The sequence below is a fragment of the Saccostrea echinata genome, unplaced genomic scaffold, assembly GCF_033153115.1.
Source record: "Saccostrea echinata isolate AGI-Se365-2 ecotype Australia unplaced genomic scaffold, CSIRO_AGI_Sech_v1 ptg000006l, whole genome shotgun sequence".
Classification (NCBI taxonomy): domain Eukaryota; kingdom Metazoa; phylum Mollusca; class Bivalvia; order Ostreida; family Ostreidae; genus Saccostrea; species Saccostrea echinata.
The window spans coordinates 1,094,906-1,109,789 of NW_026889755.1; the positions used below are offsets into that span (position 1 = coordinate 1,094,906).

The 14,884-nt window shown below is 32.4% G+C and overlaps 1 protein-coding gene across 1 annotated transcript in view; it reads left to right on the plus strand.

Moving 5' to 3' along the window:
* The window catches only part of LOC133180134 (receptor-type tyrosine-protein phosphatase epsilon-like), a 45,719-nt gene that overhangs the window by 26,265 nt on the left and 4,570 nt on the right, over nt 1–14,884 (plus strand). Inside the window, exons 14-17 of the mRNA XM_061314709.1 lie at nt 3,259–3,356; nt 5,335–5,460; nt 12,546–12,694; nt 14,162–14,297. Coding sequence (XP_061170693.1) covers nt 3,259–3,356; nt 5,335–5,460; nt 12,546–12,694; nt 14,162–14,297 — 509 coding nt within the window. The remainder of the gene's footprint in view (nt 1–3,258; nt 3,357–5,334; nt 5,461–12,545; nt 12,695–14,161; nt 14,298–14,884) is intronic.

The window sequence follows — 14,884 nt, forward strand, 5'->3', positions numbered from 1 at the left end:
CTATACATCGTATTCCGGGAAGACAAGGGTATCAACAGCCAATCCTGATGAAAATGAAAAACAATACAGCCAAGACCAGGATTATGATACATAGATCAACAATGAAAAAAACACGAATTCTTCGATTCGCCTCAGTGACGATGTGACCTACTTGAACAGCAAACTTATAAACGATCTTCTCGAAAACCCCAGGATCAAGGCTGCATGGTATTTTAATGGACACATCTATGGTCAAGTGCGGAGTGAAAAGGTTGTGTTTGATATTTTTGATGATATTGAGGAAAAATTAAATCTCAAAGACGAACAGGAGTGAAACCTCTAATCCGGAAATTATTCCATTACGCACGGGTTCTTTATATTATAATGATCATATAAACAACCGGTTGTGAGCTATACGACATTCCATGTGGTCAATGGTATGAAAATTGCCAGTGAAGTCTTCTACAGACATTACTGTGACGCGAAATATTTTTTTTTATTTTTCTTTTCATGTTTTCTTTCTCATACACTCTTTTCCTCTCTTTTTCCTTATGGCATGTTTTCAGAATAAGTATCATAAAACCAAACATTTACACAGAATGAATTCCAGTTGGTGTCAATACTCTATGCCGGAACTCTGTTTTGATGGAAGTTAAAATATTATCAGTTAGTTGTCAAGGTCTGGGTGATGTTGCAAAGCGTAGAGATGTTTTTCATTATTTAAAAACACTAAAATATAACTTATACTGTTTACAAGACACTCTTTTCTCATCTGAAATTGAAAATGAAGTGAGAAACTTGTGGGGTTATGAATGCTTTTTTTGTTCTTTTACGAGTAATTCCAGAGGTGTTGCATTTCTCGTAAATAACAACTCTGATTTCAAGGTCATATCAGAGAAAGGTGATAAAGATGGAAATTTTCATATTATAAAACCTTGTATTCAGGGTCATGAATTAGTAATATGTAAGGTGTACGGTCCAAATAGTGATTCTTCCTGATTTTTTTGAAAATATTGAAACATATATAGAGGACATGAATTGTAGTAATGTTATATGGTGTGGAGATTTTAACTTAGTGTTGAATCCAGAATTAGACTATTTTAACTACAAACATGTAAATAATCCAAAGGCTAGAACTAAATTGCTAGAGATCATGGAGGGCAATGGATATATAGACCCTTTTAGACAACTTCATGAAAAAGATCGAAGGTATTCTTGGCGTAAAAAAAACCTTTCAAACAAAGTCGACTTGATTTTTTTGTCATGTCAGAAACATTCCTGCCCTGCGTAAATAAATGTGACATTGAAACTAGCTATAGATCAGATCACTCCATGATTTCTTTGGTGTTAAAATTTTATGACTTTAAAAAAGGACGAGGTTTTTGGAAGTTTAATAACTCTCTATTAAGGGACAAAGAGTACTTAGATTGCATTAAAGAGGTAATCAATAATGTTAAAATGCAGTATGCTGTACCAGTTTATGAAAGAAAATACATAGATTCTCTTCACGATAAAGATGTATGTTTTACTATAAATGATCAATTGTTTCTCGAAACTCTTAAAATGAAAATGAGGGGCAAAAGTATTTCATACTCTTCCTACTTAAAAAGGAAAACTGATAATGCAGAAAAAAAATTGAGAGAAGAAATAAAACACCTGGAAGAAAATCTTACAGATGAAAATGTTCTAGATTTAGAAAACAAAAAACAACAATTTGAAAGCTTAAGAAGACATGAATTATAAGGTATATGTGTAAGAAGTAGGGCACGATGGGTAGACGAAGGAGAAAAACCTACAAGATATTTCTGTTTTCTAGAATCTAGGAACTATACTAGTAAAATAATACCTATGCTAGAATTAGACACAGGAGAGATAATTCATGATCAAGCACAAATTTTAGAAGAAACAAAGAAATTTTATGAGAAATTATATTCTGAATCTGTTTTAAGTCAAAATTTGAAAGAGTTTGAGTCTGATCTAAAAACTGAGGATACTCCAAAGTTATCTAATGCAGAAGCTGAAGAATTAGAAGGTGTTATAACTTTACAAGAGGCTTCTAGCACTCTAAGTAAAATGAAATCAGACAAATCACTAGGTTCTGATGGTTTTTCAACAGAATTTTTTAAAGTTTTTTGGAAATACCTTGGACATCTTGTTGTCAGATCAATTAACTATGCATATGAGAATAATCTACTGTCTATCACACAGAGACATGGTATAATAACACTTTTACCAAAGGGAGATAAGCCAAGACATTTTCTCAAAAACTGGCGGCCAATAACACTCCTAAATACTGTATACAAAATTGCATCAGGTACTATTGCTAATAGGATAAAAATTATGCTTGACAAATTAATAAATAGCGATCAAACTGGCTTTATTTCCAATAGGTACATAGGAGAAAATACACGTTTGATTTATGATATTATGCAGTATACAGAAGAGGAAAATATACCAGGCTTGTTGCTATTGATTGACTTTGAGAAAGCTTTTGATACCATTCCATGAAAATTCATTCAGAACTCCCTGAAGTTTTTTAACTTTGGTCCCTCAGTACAAAAATGGGTGGAATTGTTTTATACTAATATAAGTTCCACGATTAATCAGAGTGGTAACTTTTCACAAAGTTTTAACATTCAGAGAGGCTGTAGACAAGGGGATCCTCTATCACCCTATATCTTTATCTTGTGTGCAGAAATTTTAGCAATTCTGATAAGAAAAAATAAAAAAAAAATCAAGGGAATAACTGTAAAGAACATGGAAAAGAAAATATCACAACTAGCAGATGATACTTCAATTCTGTTAGATGGTAGTAAAGAATCACTGACAGAAGTAATGAAAATATTAAAGAAACTGAAGAATCTTTTTACTATCAACTTCAATGTACTCGTGTGTACAATCAGAGTACTTTTTAACAAAATAGTTCTGTAAATGACCAATGACAAGGTAAGTATATTTACGCGTTTCATTTTTATTGAAAAAGCAGCTGTCTATGATGTCAAAAAGCCTGGACTTTAATTTATCATGGCTAATGGTTGTATAAAGTGTTGAAAAGTTGTACGTTTTGATACTATTGATTTAAGTAAAATTTTGTGATTTCAAAATTCTTTTTGATAAGAAAATAAAAAGCGAAAGAAATGTCTGTGGCGCCTTAAAACAAAATCCTTTTTTTAAAGTTAAGTAAGCTATTATTAGCTTATTTGTAGATACACGTATATTAATATACACTAGGAACTCTAATATTTATGAGTTACAGGTGAATTGTCAATCTGTTTTAAGGTCCCAAACCAAAGACAATTTCTGATTTCTGGAAAATGATTTGGCAGGAGAATGTGTCAGTCATAGTCTGTTTGACAAACTTAAAAGAAGGAGAAAAGGTTTGTTACAAATTACTGTTAATCTCTGAAATACATAATGAAACCATTCTTCATAAAAATGTCAAATACATCAAACTTTTGCTTATTTTTCAAGTTACGTTTGATGAATTACTTCTAAAATTACATTTAAGCTAAGACCTCACTGTCGTTTTAAGGAAGGACATTTGTGTTTATGTTAATAAGAGACACACGTGTAACTTAAATAACTTGTATTTCCAAGATATATTTCAGCAAGTAATTATACCTCCCGCAAACGAAGTTTAGGTGGGGTATGTAGGAATCACCATGTCGGTCTGTCCGTGTAATCTTGTCTATAACTTTGTTAAAGAGAAACATTGGAAGCTCACGTTTTTGGTATAATACTTTTGTCCGGACCAGAACATTTGAATGGAGAATCACTATAAGGTCATACTTTGTACAAAATTGCTTATTTCCCAACGGCCTGTCAGACCTTGACCCATGGTAATTCTTGCAAGTTCAAGGTCACTGGTAAAAAGGTATAAAGTTTTTTTCCGGGCTACATGTAGTTTTTAATTGAGAATCACTGTAAAGAAATATTTGGTACAGGAATTACTTATGATCAGATGACGTGTCATGACCTTGACCCAGGGCATATCAGCACCTTCAGGGTCAGTAACAGAAAGGGTATAACACTTTTGTCTGGGCTAAATCTTTTATCCTGTAATGGAGAATACTAGTAGTTATTACCTATTACAGAGATCGTTATATGTCTCAATGGCTTGGATAATCATTGGAAGCTCCTGTTACAAAGATTGCATCGGATCCAAGAGCGAGTCTTGACGATATGTCAATGTCATACGGGCAAGATTAAGGTCACTGGCATCAAAGAATATAAAACTTTTGTCCGGGTCATAGCTTTGTAATGGGAATCAATGGAAGGTCAAAGTAAGCACAATTATTGGATATATCCAAACAGTTTTTATGACCTTGACTTAAGGTCATTCCGGCAAGTTCAACGTCACTGACAGAAAAAAAAAATCTTGTCTGGGTAAAAACTTTGTTTTTGTAGTGAAGAATCACTGGAAGCTCATACTTGGTACAGAGATTGCTTATAATCAAATAGTAAGTCTTCACCAAGGTCAATCCAGCAAGTTCAAGGTCAATGGCAGAAAAAATAAATAATCCCTGTCTTGGTATAACCTTGTTGTGGAAAATCACTGGAAGTTCATACTTTGTACAAATATTGCATATGATCCAAAGGTGTCTCTTTACATTAACTCAAGATCATTTCTGCAAGTTCAAGGTCACTGGCATAAAAAGGTATAAAACTTTTGTCCGGGCCATAAATTTTAAAAGGAGAATTACTGGAAGGTCATACTTGGTAGAGATATTGCATATGATACGACGGCGAGTCATTACCTTCATCCAATGGCATTCCAGCAAGTTCAAGGTCAATGGCAGAAAAAATAAATAATTTGTGTCTGGGTATAACCTTGTTATGGAGAATTCTTGGAAGCCCATAATTTGTACAAATATTATTTATGTCTTTTTGGTTTGTCAGGACCTTAACACAAGGTCATTCCGGCAAGTTCAAGGTCAATGCAGAAAAGTATAAAATTATTGTCTTCCCCTTTAACATTGTAATAAATAATCATTGGTAGCTCCTACGTAGAACAGCGATTGTTTATAACCGGAACTTGTGTGATGATCTTGACTCAAAGTCATCCAAGCACGTTCAAGGTCACTGGTGTATAGACGTTTAAAGTTCATAACATGTCTATGAATTGAGGAACATTGCATTTCCATATTTCACTGCAAGATTACTAATGGTCTGAAAATGTGCCTTTTTTAAACAAAGGTTCCTTTGACAAGTTTGAGCTCACACTTACAAATTTTAATGGGTATTTTAAAAAAGAATGCGATATGGCATTATTTTTTTTTCGTTCACTCACAGTACCTCTAGTTTTTTATTTATATATGTCTGTTTGATTTTTTTCTTGTTTTATTTTTATTCTAGACTAAGTGTGCGCAATATTGGCCAGAAATTAACGACAAACTGATTGGTGATATTCAAGTAAAGAATCTAGAAGAGAAAAGTCACGCTAATTACACAATAAGACGATTCAATATCAACAAACGTATGGTAAGGCCTCGGAATTACTTTCATGTTTTTTAATGAATTTATTTTGGTAAAAATCAGGTTCCAATGTTTGACTACTTTGTTTACTTTATACTCTTAGTTTTTGTAATCATTAAAAAAATAAACTAGTCGACACATTCTTGCACCAGTATTACATGGAGACTGACAGTGATAAATCACTATTCCGTGTTAAGGCAAAAATTTATATTATCCAGCGATAACCTCAATAGGGTTACAGTTCTAAATTTTCGCATTTACGTGTATCATATTGAGTACATCATCACAGGTTACAAACAAAAGTATAAAGTAGGTTTGACTTAATTGACTTAGGTAAAGAAGGAAGTTATATAGATTTTCCTTATCGACGGTGAACTCTTTAATACTTTAACATCACTTTTAAAAATCCTTTAAATTTATTTTTATTATAAGTGTGATCAAAATATATTGCTTTGATATGAATGATGTAAATAATTGTGAACTGATAATCCTTTAAAGCCTTTGATTGCCATTTATTTTAAGGTTATATTTTAAGGTTAGTTGTCAATATATAACTGCATATGTTGACAATGTGGTAGAGGGACAATAAAAGGGCGTTTTATATATTATTTATAAGGAAATTCTGATAAAGTCCATGAGGCCAACGAGGTAAAATAATTGTACAATCTTTCTCATGCTTTGTAAATTCATTAAAGTCCTTGTTAAAAGTCCCCATAAAAATTACACTAAAAATATTTGAAATCAAAATGAAAATGCAGTGAAGTCAAATAAATATGACTGACAAACTTTACCTTAACTATGATCAGAAAAGAATACTGCATGTTGGAGTATCTGTTAGCAAAGTTATGATAAATGAATTTAACCGTGTTATTTAGTCCGCTATTATACATTCGTCTTATTTATTTTTTCTTTCACTGGATTTTTCGGACGTCTTTTTTTCAAATAGTACCATCCTTGAAATCTGAAATTTAAAAAAAGTCATCATAAAATCCAAAAAAATTATTATATACGAGTATGTAAGGGTTATACGAATAAATAAGATTGTCCATTGTAAATTTTTCGCATTTGAATTTTGACGAGGAAATATAAAATATGAAGATAACGCAGCAATAATCATAGTCAAACTCCACTGAAGCACGATAATTAATGAGCACAGAAAACATTTAATGGGATCAAATCAGATGCTATAAAAAAAAAAACCCATCTCCTTGTCGACCTGTCATACCCGTCGTGTGTTCTTTGTTGTGATTGTGTAAACTGAGAAATCCGTAGTAAACGCAGTGTGAATCTAATGGCTTAAACAATTTATATGAAAAACATAAGTCACCTTTCGACTTAAGGCCAGACTTTAATTAGAAACAATATCATATTATTTTGCAAAATCCCGACCTTAAAAGAGATTTCAGATATACTTTTATCATTAACGTGTTTGACAGTAGCCTGCCTCGTTTGATAAAATGTTGGTACATAGAACATGCTCTTGCGCATTGAATCAACTGTTATACATAAACCTCAATTTTAGGGGATAATGGTATATTATAATATAAAAAAACGGAAGTTAACGATAGAAAACTTAAAGTCATTCGTTTGTCATATAGTATAATTGTTAGTTTGCTATTAATGTCCTTCTGTAGTTAAATTTCTTAATAAGAAGCAGTTGTGTCAGATTCTGCAGAGCATGGAAATAGTCAAATCAAAAGTATATCACAAGAAGCAAGTCGATCCATAATTAACAGTGTCGTCGTCACAAAATATTTCTTAAATGTATTTTTAACAAACGTTAACATGACAAATCGACATTAAGGAAGTCTTAATTTAATTTTGTCAGTACTGTCTCAGAATTATGGAAACCAATTTCAACAATAATGAAAAGTGAGTAAATGTTACGCAACCCTTATAAAGTCCTGATAAAAGATTATCTTTATCGGTTATTTGCAAAATCTGTGATAATCCAAAATATACATTCATGGTAAATCAATGAAAAAGAAGGCAAGTTATTCTGTTTTTTTTTTTTTTTTTTTTTTTTTTTTTCCCTAGCTTATTGAATTTTCAATCAAATTAAGAAAGATTGAATTTGAAGTCATAATTATTTAAATGATTCATGTTTTGTGTATTTTTGTTGTTATGGATTTATTGACGGAAAATTAAATCCATCCTAGTGTACACAGAGGCACGGAAGGCCCTCCAAATACAGTATATGTGAGATCATACAAACTATACCTAGGAATCAGATATAATCATATTTAATACTAAGTATGAAGTACAATGAGGCCGACACCAAAATGCAATTAACGTCCCTGTGAATTGATTTTTAATCTGACAAAAAGAAATAATATTTAAAAGATGAACATGTGTTGTTAACTGAATGGAAACTCTGAATTTTATATACATCACAGAGCCAGCGGACTCAATCAATGGATACAAGTAAATATGTAATTTTTTTTAACATGTTTTATTTATAACTCACAAACTTTGAAAAACGTCCGTCCAGCAAAACTGTAGGTTTGAAAGGAGCCAGGGTGCAAAGCATAGGCAGAATTATAATTTCTAGATTTTGATTGAACAAACTCTGCTCTACTTAGACATGGAACAAAATAACCATTATCATGCAGTACCATACAATATTTTAGACTCAAACATTCAAGGAAGATGCATAATGATAACTTTAAAAATTATCAAATAAACTTTATTTATTTTGATTGCATCATACGTTCATCGTTAATTGAAATCTAAGGAAAACAACATCTTGGATGTTTTAAGTTTGAATTCTTGCAAGGATAAAAGATCTAACATATCTATGATTCAGTCCTGTAAACTTTTTAGTAAAAGAAAACAAGTGTGGTCAGTTAAAAACAAAGTCGAAAGTCTTCATTCTTTGCCACTATAAACAAGTACGTTGTTGAAGCCTACCTTTTTATTTCTTTTCCAATGTCCTTTATGATTGTATCCATTTTGAGTTTTGCAACACACCCAATGTAATAATGTATCGGCCATCATTTTTTGATATATAGCATATGCAAACTGCTTTAAGAAGAAGACTGCAGCTTATGCAATGCGAAAATTCAACAATAACGAATAAGCATATGTAAATCAGAGGTGAGAATCACGCGTGCGCACCTCTTTTATACTTTCCGATTAAGGGAAGGTATCAAAGTACTTCGAATTTCCTTTAAATGTGTATTCCCTGATGCTTTAAATTAGAATTTATCCGAAAACTGCTCGACACAAACGTGTATACGATGTAATGATTTAAAATCGTGTAATACCGAATGTTTCTTTTTTTATATAAGATATTCTACAGGTATCGGAATGTAAGCATAAGTGTTTTCACAAGTTTTTTGAAATTATTTAGAAATTTAACTTAGACAACTTCTCAAAGTTACTCAGTTTCAACTGTTATCATCCAAACAGTGGTCAAATACATTGCCATATTTCTCCACTAATTGTTGCGTGACAATGAATTTTAACGAGAATTCGGTCAAAAAAGTATGCAAAGAAATACAAAAAATGGAGGGTTAAACGCTCCAATAAGTGTAAGAAGGACGAAGCATTAGAAAATGAGAATAATTTTCTTTTATGGTTTCAGTTTGTCTCTGTCCATCTCTAGGAGTTAAGGAAACCTCCTAATTTGAGTGTTAAGAATTTAAAGATTATTTTCGTGAAGAAAGAAAAAAATGCGTATACACATATTTTGAGATACGAATATATATCATTTTTGTCCTTTTCCTTCAAAAAACAATTTCGTGAAATTTCAGTGAAACGTATTTAGACATTTTTTTTAGTGACATAAGGCACAAAATATTCCTAAAAATGTCCTTCATTAATGCATGTTTAGTGATTTTAACGTGAAAATCAAAACAAGTACACGACTATACACAGGCGTTTACTTACTCTAATTTTCAAATAAAAAATCTGCACAAGAAATATATTGTAACAACATTTGAAAAAAGGGACAATTGCGGCAGTCATGTTTAAAATCATTATAACCTCTTTTTCATACAAATAAAATGCTCCTTAAGTCTTTCCATAGGAAAAAGTAAAATTGACGTTATCAGGGGGTAAAATCAACACTTAAGAAAGTTATGATGAATTGGTGTCTTATTCAGTGAAATGTGAAAACCCTATAAAATGGTCGTTCTAAGACTGATTATATATCTTTAAAAAATAGCTATGGGTTATTGCTTTGGTAATCGTTCGGAATTCAAGTGTGGACTTTCAGACTCGAATTCTATTGTAAAACACTTACTCGCAGTAATTAAATAAGTATTTGCCTAAAATGAAGAAAAGAAGACCTTTGATGTTATATGGTATATGGTCTTTGTTTCTTCCTGCTTTCACTGAAAGTGGAGGATATTAATTTCGGTCTCTCTGTCCGTCCGTCTTTCTCTCTATCTCTAACACGTTCGTTTCCACGCGATATGCAGACAAGCTTTTGAATGTTTGAAATGAAATTTACATGATTTCCTATGGCCTAAAAATACCCCTTTTGATTTTGAGGTCAAAGGCCAAGGTCATAAATTCTGTCTGTTTCAACACGTTTCCGCACGATATATTGAGAGGACGCCTTTGCATGAGCTTTTGCAAAGAAATTTTATACCACATCCCCTTATGGCCTAAGGAAGATCCCTATTGATTTTAAGGTCAAAAGATCAAAGGTCAAGATCGTAATTCATACATTTTGTCTGCATGTTCGTGCACACTTTTGTTTCCGGGCGATATCTCAAGAGGCTTTTGAGCTTTTGCAATGAAATGTTATACCATAACTCCCTATGGCTTCCTATAGCCCCGCTCGCCCCTCTCAAAGAGTCCCGACACGTTTCTTTTATTTTGGTCTTTTTTTCAAAAGTCAATTGGAAATTTGTTGGCATCGATCACGCTCAAAGTTTTAGAGTTTATTACATATAATATAGGTTGTCGGCGGACCTCGTATTCTTATTACATTTAGAACTGTTTGGTAAAGGCTAAATTAGACCTATGTGTTGTGTAAATTTGGACAATATCGAACGTAAATGTAGACATGTATATGTGACCTGCTCTTTGTATTTAATTTGCTTCAATGTGAAGCGACCGTTCACGGTAGCTCAGTCGGTAGAGCACTCGCTTCGTGATCGGGAGGTCGTGAGTTCGAATCTCGGCCGCGACTGACCTAAGTCGATAAAAAATGGGTAGCAACTGTTCCTTCGCCATGCGCTCGGCACTTTGAAGTGAAAGTTGCGGGTCCTTCGGATGAGACCTTAAAAACCGAGGCCCCGTGTCACGGCAGGCGTTGGCACGATAAAGATCCCTCACTGCTCAATGGCCCTGAGTGCCGAGCAAAGGTCAAAATTTGAAGCCCTTCACCGGTATATGGTGACGTCTCTATATGAGTGAAAAATTCTCGAATGGGACGTAAAACAACATACAATCAATCAATGTGAAGCGCCTCGTTGGTCTAGGGGTAGGATTCTCGCTTAACTTGTGAGAGTTCCCAAGTTCAAATCCCGGACGATTTGTTATTTTTTTTAATTTATTTATTTATTTTTTTTTTTTTTTTTTTGACTTAATAAATACTAGTATTCAACATATGAAATGAAGAAGTTATAACGTCTGGCGTGTACAAACTTTCTCATAAAATCATTATTACAGCGTGATGAATATTTTATATAGAAAGAATCTTCTGTACATATTTTAAAGAATAAGCAATCGATTCTATATATTTTACACCTGAACCCACCTCTGATGTTTTGGAGGTCCGTGTCTGCTCTGCTCCTATTTTGTATTGTTAAATGAATTTCTGAGTTTGAATACTGTTCGTTATCTCCATATATTTCATATTTTTTTTTTTATTTGCTTCAGTATGTACTTTTAATAATTCTGCAATCCAGGGGAAGGGTTCCAACCCATATATATATATATTTTTTTATTTGCTTCAGTATGTACTTTTAATAATTCTGCAAATAGAACCCACCCACCCCCCGATCTGCGCATGCTCCTTTTTTTCCTTAAGAGGGGGACACAAATTCTCTGAGTTAGCTTGTTACTGTTTTCTTCGGGTTTATTTATTCATTGATCTATATTTTGCTGCTGCTCTCATAACAAACAGAAAATTATGTTGCGGTATTTTGTTAAATTATAAAACTGTGGGGTTATCCACAACTCCTTGTCATAAAGTTCATAAAACTAAACATTGTGTTTATTAAAGATAATATCTATCAATATGACATCTGCTTAATATGCATACCTTACAAAACTCTACACATACATGTAGGACTTGTCATTCAAGCATAATTTTTGTAACAAAAAAATCTTTGACATATTCTTTTCCTTAAGTGAGGACTGATATATCATATTAATATAATATACACTTGAAACAGTCTGTTTGCGCTCTGCAGTAAGAAATCGGCTGGTGATCTGTTCCACTTTGAAACGACTCGAGGTCATAAACAGCCAACAATATATTCATTTGATCTGCTTTGTGTCCGGCTTTCTAAATGTGAAAGTAATTAAAAGGAAATAATGAACAATCTAAGCTTTAAGCCTACAATTTCTATCATATTCCAAAAAGTCTTCGTCTGCATTGTAACAAAAATTAAAATAAATGCATCTATGACGTATAATCCAATACTGTAAATTTAATATATCGTATTCAGAGTACATGATATTAAGCGAAATTGATTTTACAAGTTAGCGTAGATTTTTTTAGCCCTTTCTGAATGTACTAGATATAAATGTATCCATACAAGACATTTAGCGATGTACCTGATTTATTTATTTTTACGTCAAAGGCGCTAAATACAATACATAGCCAAATGTAATATGCTTACAGTTATATACAAGTAGATGGAGCAATCATCAGGTACAATTTTTTTTTTTTTTTACGTTACCGCATAAGTAAGAGAAATATTCCAACGTTGGAAACAATATTAATTTTTATAAATCAAATTAACTTACAACATTTTTTTGATTTCTATAGTTATCATTTTCTAAGGAAAGAAGGCGTTTTTACATTTATTGTTACTAATATGAAATAAACCTTATATCTAACATTACTCATATTCGTTATTGCATCTTTTAATAACACCTTATGTATGGTTTGCATTATGGAATTACAGGAAAAAACATCTAGGGATATAGTGATGTTTCACTACACACGATGGCCAGACCATGGAGTCCCTGATCCACTTAGTCTTGTTGTGTTCCATCGTCACGTGATGCGAGTATCAGCACAATACCCTGGAAAATACACAGTGGTCCACTGCAGGTTGTATTAAAATTACCTCTCTCTCTCTCTCTCTCTCTCATTATGAGATCATTCAGTATTCATAATTCTAACAATCAGAGTTCTTTAGAATTTTTCCAACGAAATCTTAATACACATTAAGCATTTAACGTTCTTGTAAATCATTTAGCAAGAAATAAACAAATTTTGAACATTTTGATTTAAAAAGACCGATATCCCTACTAGTATTTTTTTCTTTAATTTCTTGAACGCAGTGTACCTAGAATACTTAGGGTTCTTTTTCAGTTGCCTTTGTTTCTTAAATATCTTTCCTAATTTCATTTCTGAATATTTTTTGCTAAAGAATCTGGTCAGTTTCAAAGAGAATTTGGATGTTAAAATAATATAGGCTTTGATAAAATATTTGGTCATTTTAAATCCCCTGCTGCTTTGCACATGTATGTTCAATGTTAAAGTAATCAAAGAACACGTTATACGTCACTTGCCGGAAATAAGTAATCGGTAGTGAGGCAAGAAATCACGTGGTGATTTTTTTATATCCAATAGGAAGCAATACTTGTGTACAATAAAGAAACAGAAAACATAAGAAAAACAGATTTTTCTCTCTTTTCAACCATGACCGCATGCTTGTTTGTTCTTTTTCACACAAGTTTATACATGTAGTTATGTATTAAAATTATAGAAATAAGGATAACCCCGCCATCTAAACCAGATTCAAACTTCATGCTTACAAGAATTTTATTAATGTAAATACGTAAAGATGCCTTTAAAATGTTGACCATTCCTGGAATTAAAACAAAAATTTTCGTTTTGAAATTCTATTTTGTTACAAATTTAGTATGTCCGTACGTGCAGTCATCCTCTGTTACAATGTATTTGTATGAAAGGTTAAACCCGAATAAATTATATACAGATCAGAGAAAGAGGTTTTCAGATGAGTCAATTAGACACAATCTCACAGGATAAAATTCTGCCTTTCAGTTAACTAAAAGATCACTGAAAGTCTACTGAAAAGTTACTGAATGGCAGAGAATTGTCATTCAGTTACCTTTCCAGACCATCCAGTGGCCATTCAATTGACTGAATGGTGTATGTTCATCCAGTGTCTGCTGCTCAATGTATACGTATAACTGGATTCTGTAGTATGATTTGTATTCCTATATGTCAATGATTTCAGTGTGAAAGAACTGAATAAACAGATATTTTAGTGCATAAATAACAGTCGATTTTCGATAAACATTAACTTTTTTCGTGGTGAAACTATAAATGAATAAAATCAACTTCTTCGTATTGAAAACAAATAATACCATCAGCCAGTTTTAAATGATTTTGACTAGCTTTACAAATGAGATCGACAGCGACAATTACCCGCTTCACGGACCAAATTCACGAGATAACTTCCATTTTAAAAATGAAAGTATTTTAATAAAAAAGCATATATATTTTATGAACTTCATGTCAGTTTTGTTTCGCTTGTAATATTTACAGCGCAGGAATTGGCAGAACCGGAACGTACATTGCATTAGACGCCCTCTACCGAGAAGGGGCGAGAAATGGTAAAGTTAATGTACCAATGTACGTCAGGACAATGAGAAAAGACAGAATGAACATGATACAAGGCGATGTGAGTGTGTTTAGAAGAACTACTTATTTCTGGCCTTTCTTTAATTTTTATTTATTCAACAGGCATTGTAGACGATATCCATCCATAAATCCAGCGTTTGTAGTCAGTTCTAGCGGTATGCATACATTTCTCATCATTTGATGTAAAATCAATACTTTTCAGACATTTTGCTCTACATTTCCCTACACGCTGTACAAGTCAGAAGACAGTACAGAAAAGAAATTCTTGAAGAAATTTATAATGTGATAGAAACGAACATCTCTTATTTCATTGATACAAGATATCAGTTCCCATTGTTCTTATTTTCAATAATCCTTTTCCCTTCTTTAGCTTGAACCTTTTAAATGGATCCCTGTCTATTTTTTTTTTTTAAATTCACACGTTTTAATCATATTTTCGAATATAAAGATCTTTTGAACACCCAACAAAACAAATTTAAAATAATCTCTAGGAATCCCCATTACAAAAATGTAGATATTGGCTGTACAGTTCAGAGGATGTTTTTGAAATGTATACATTTTAAGTATTTACTTTATCTATAATCTATTTCTAAAGCTGATTTAAAACGCCCTTTAGCTTTGTTTTTG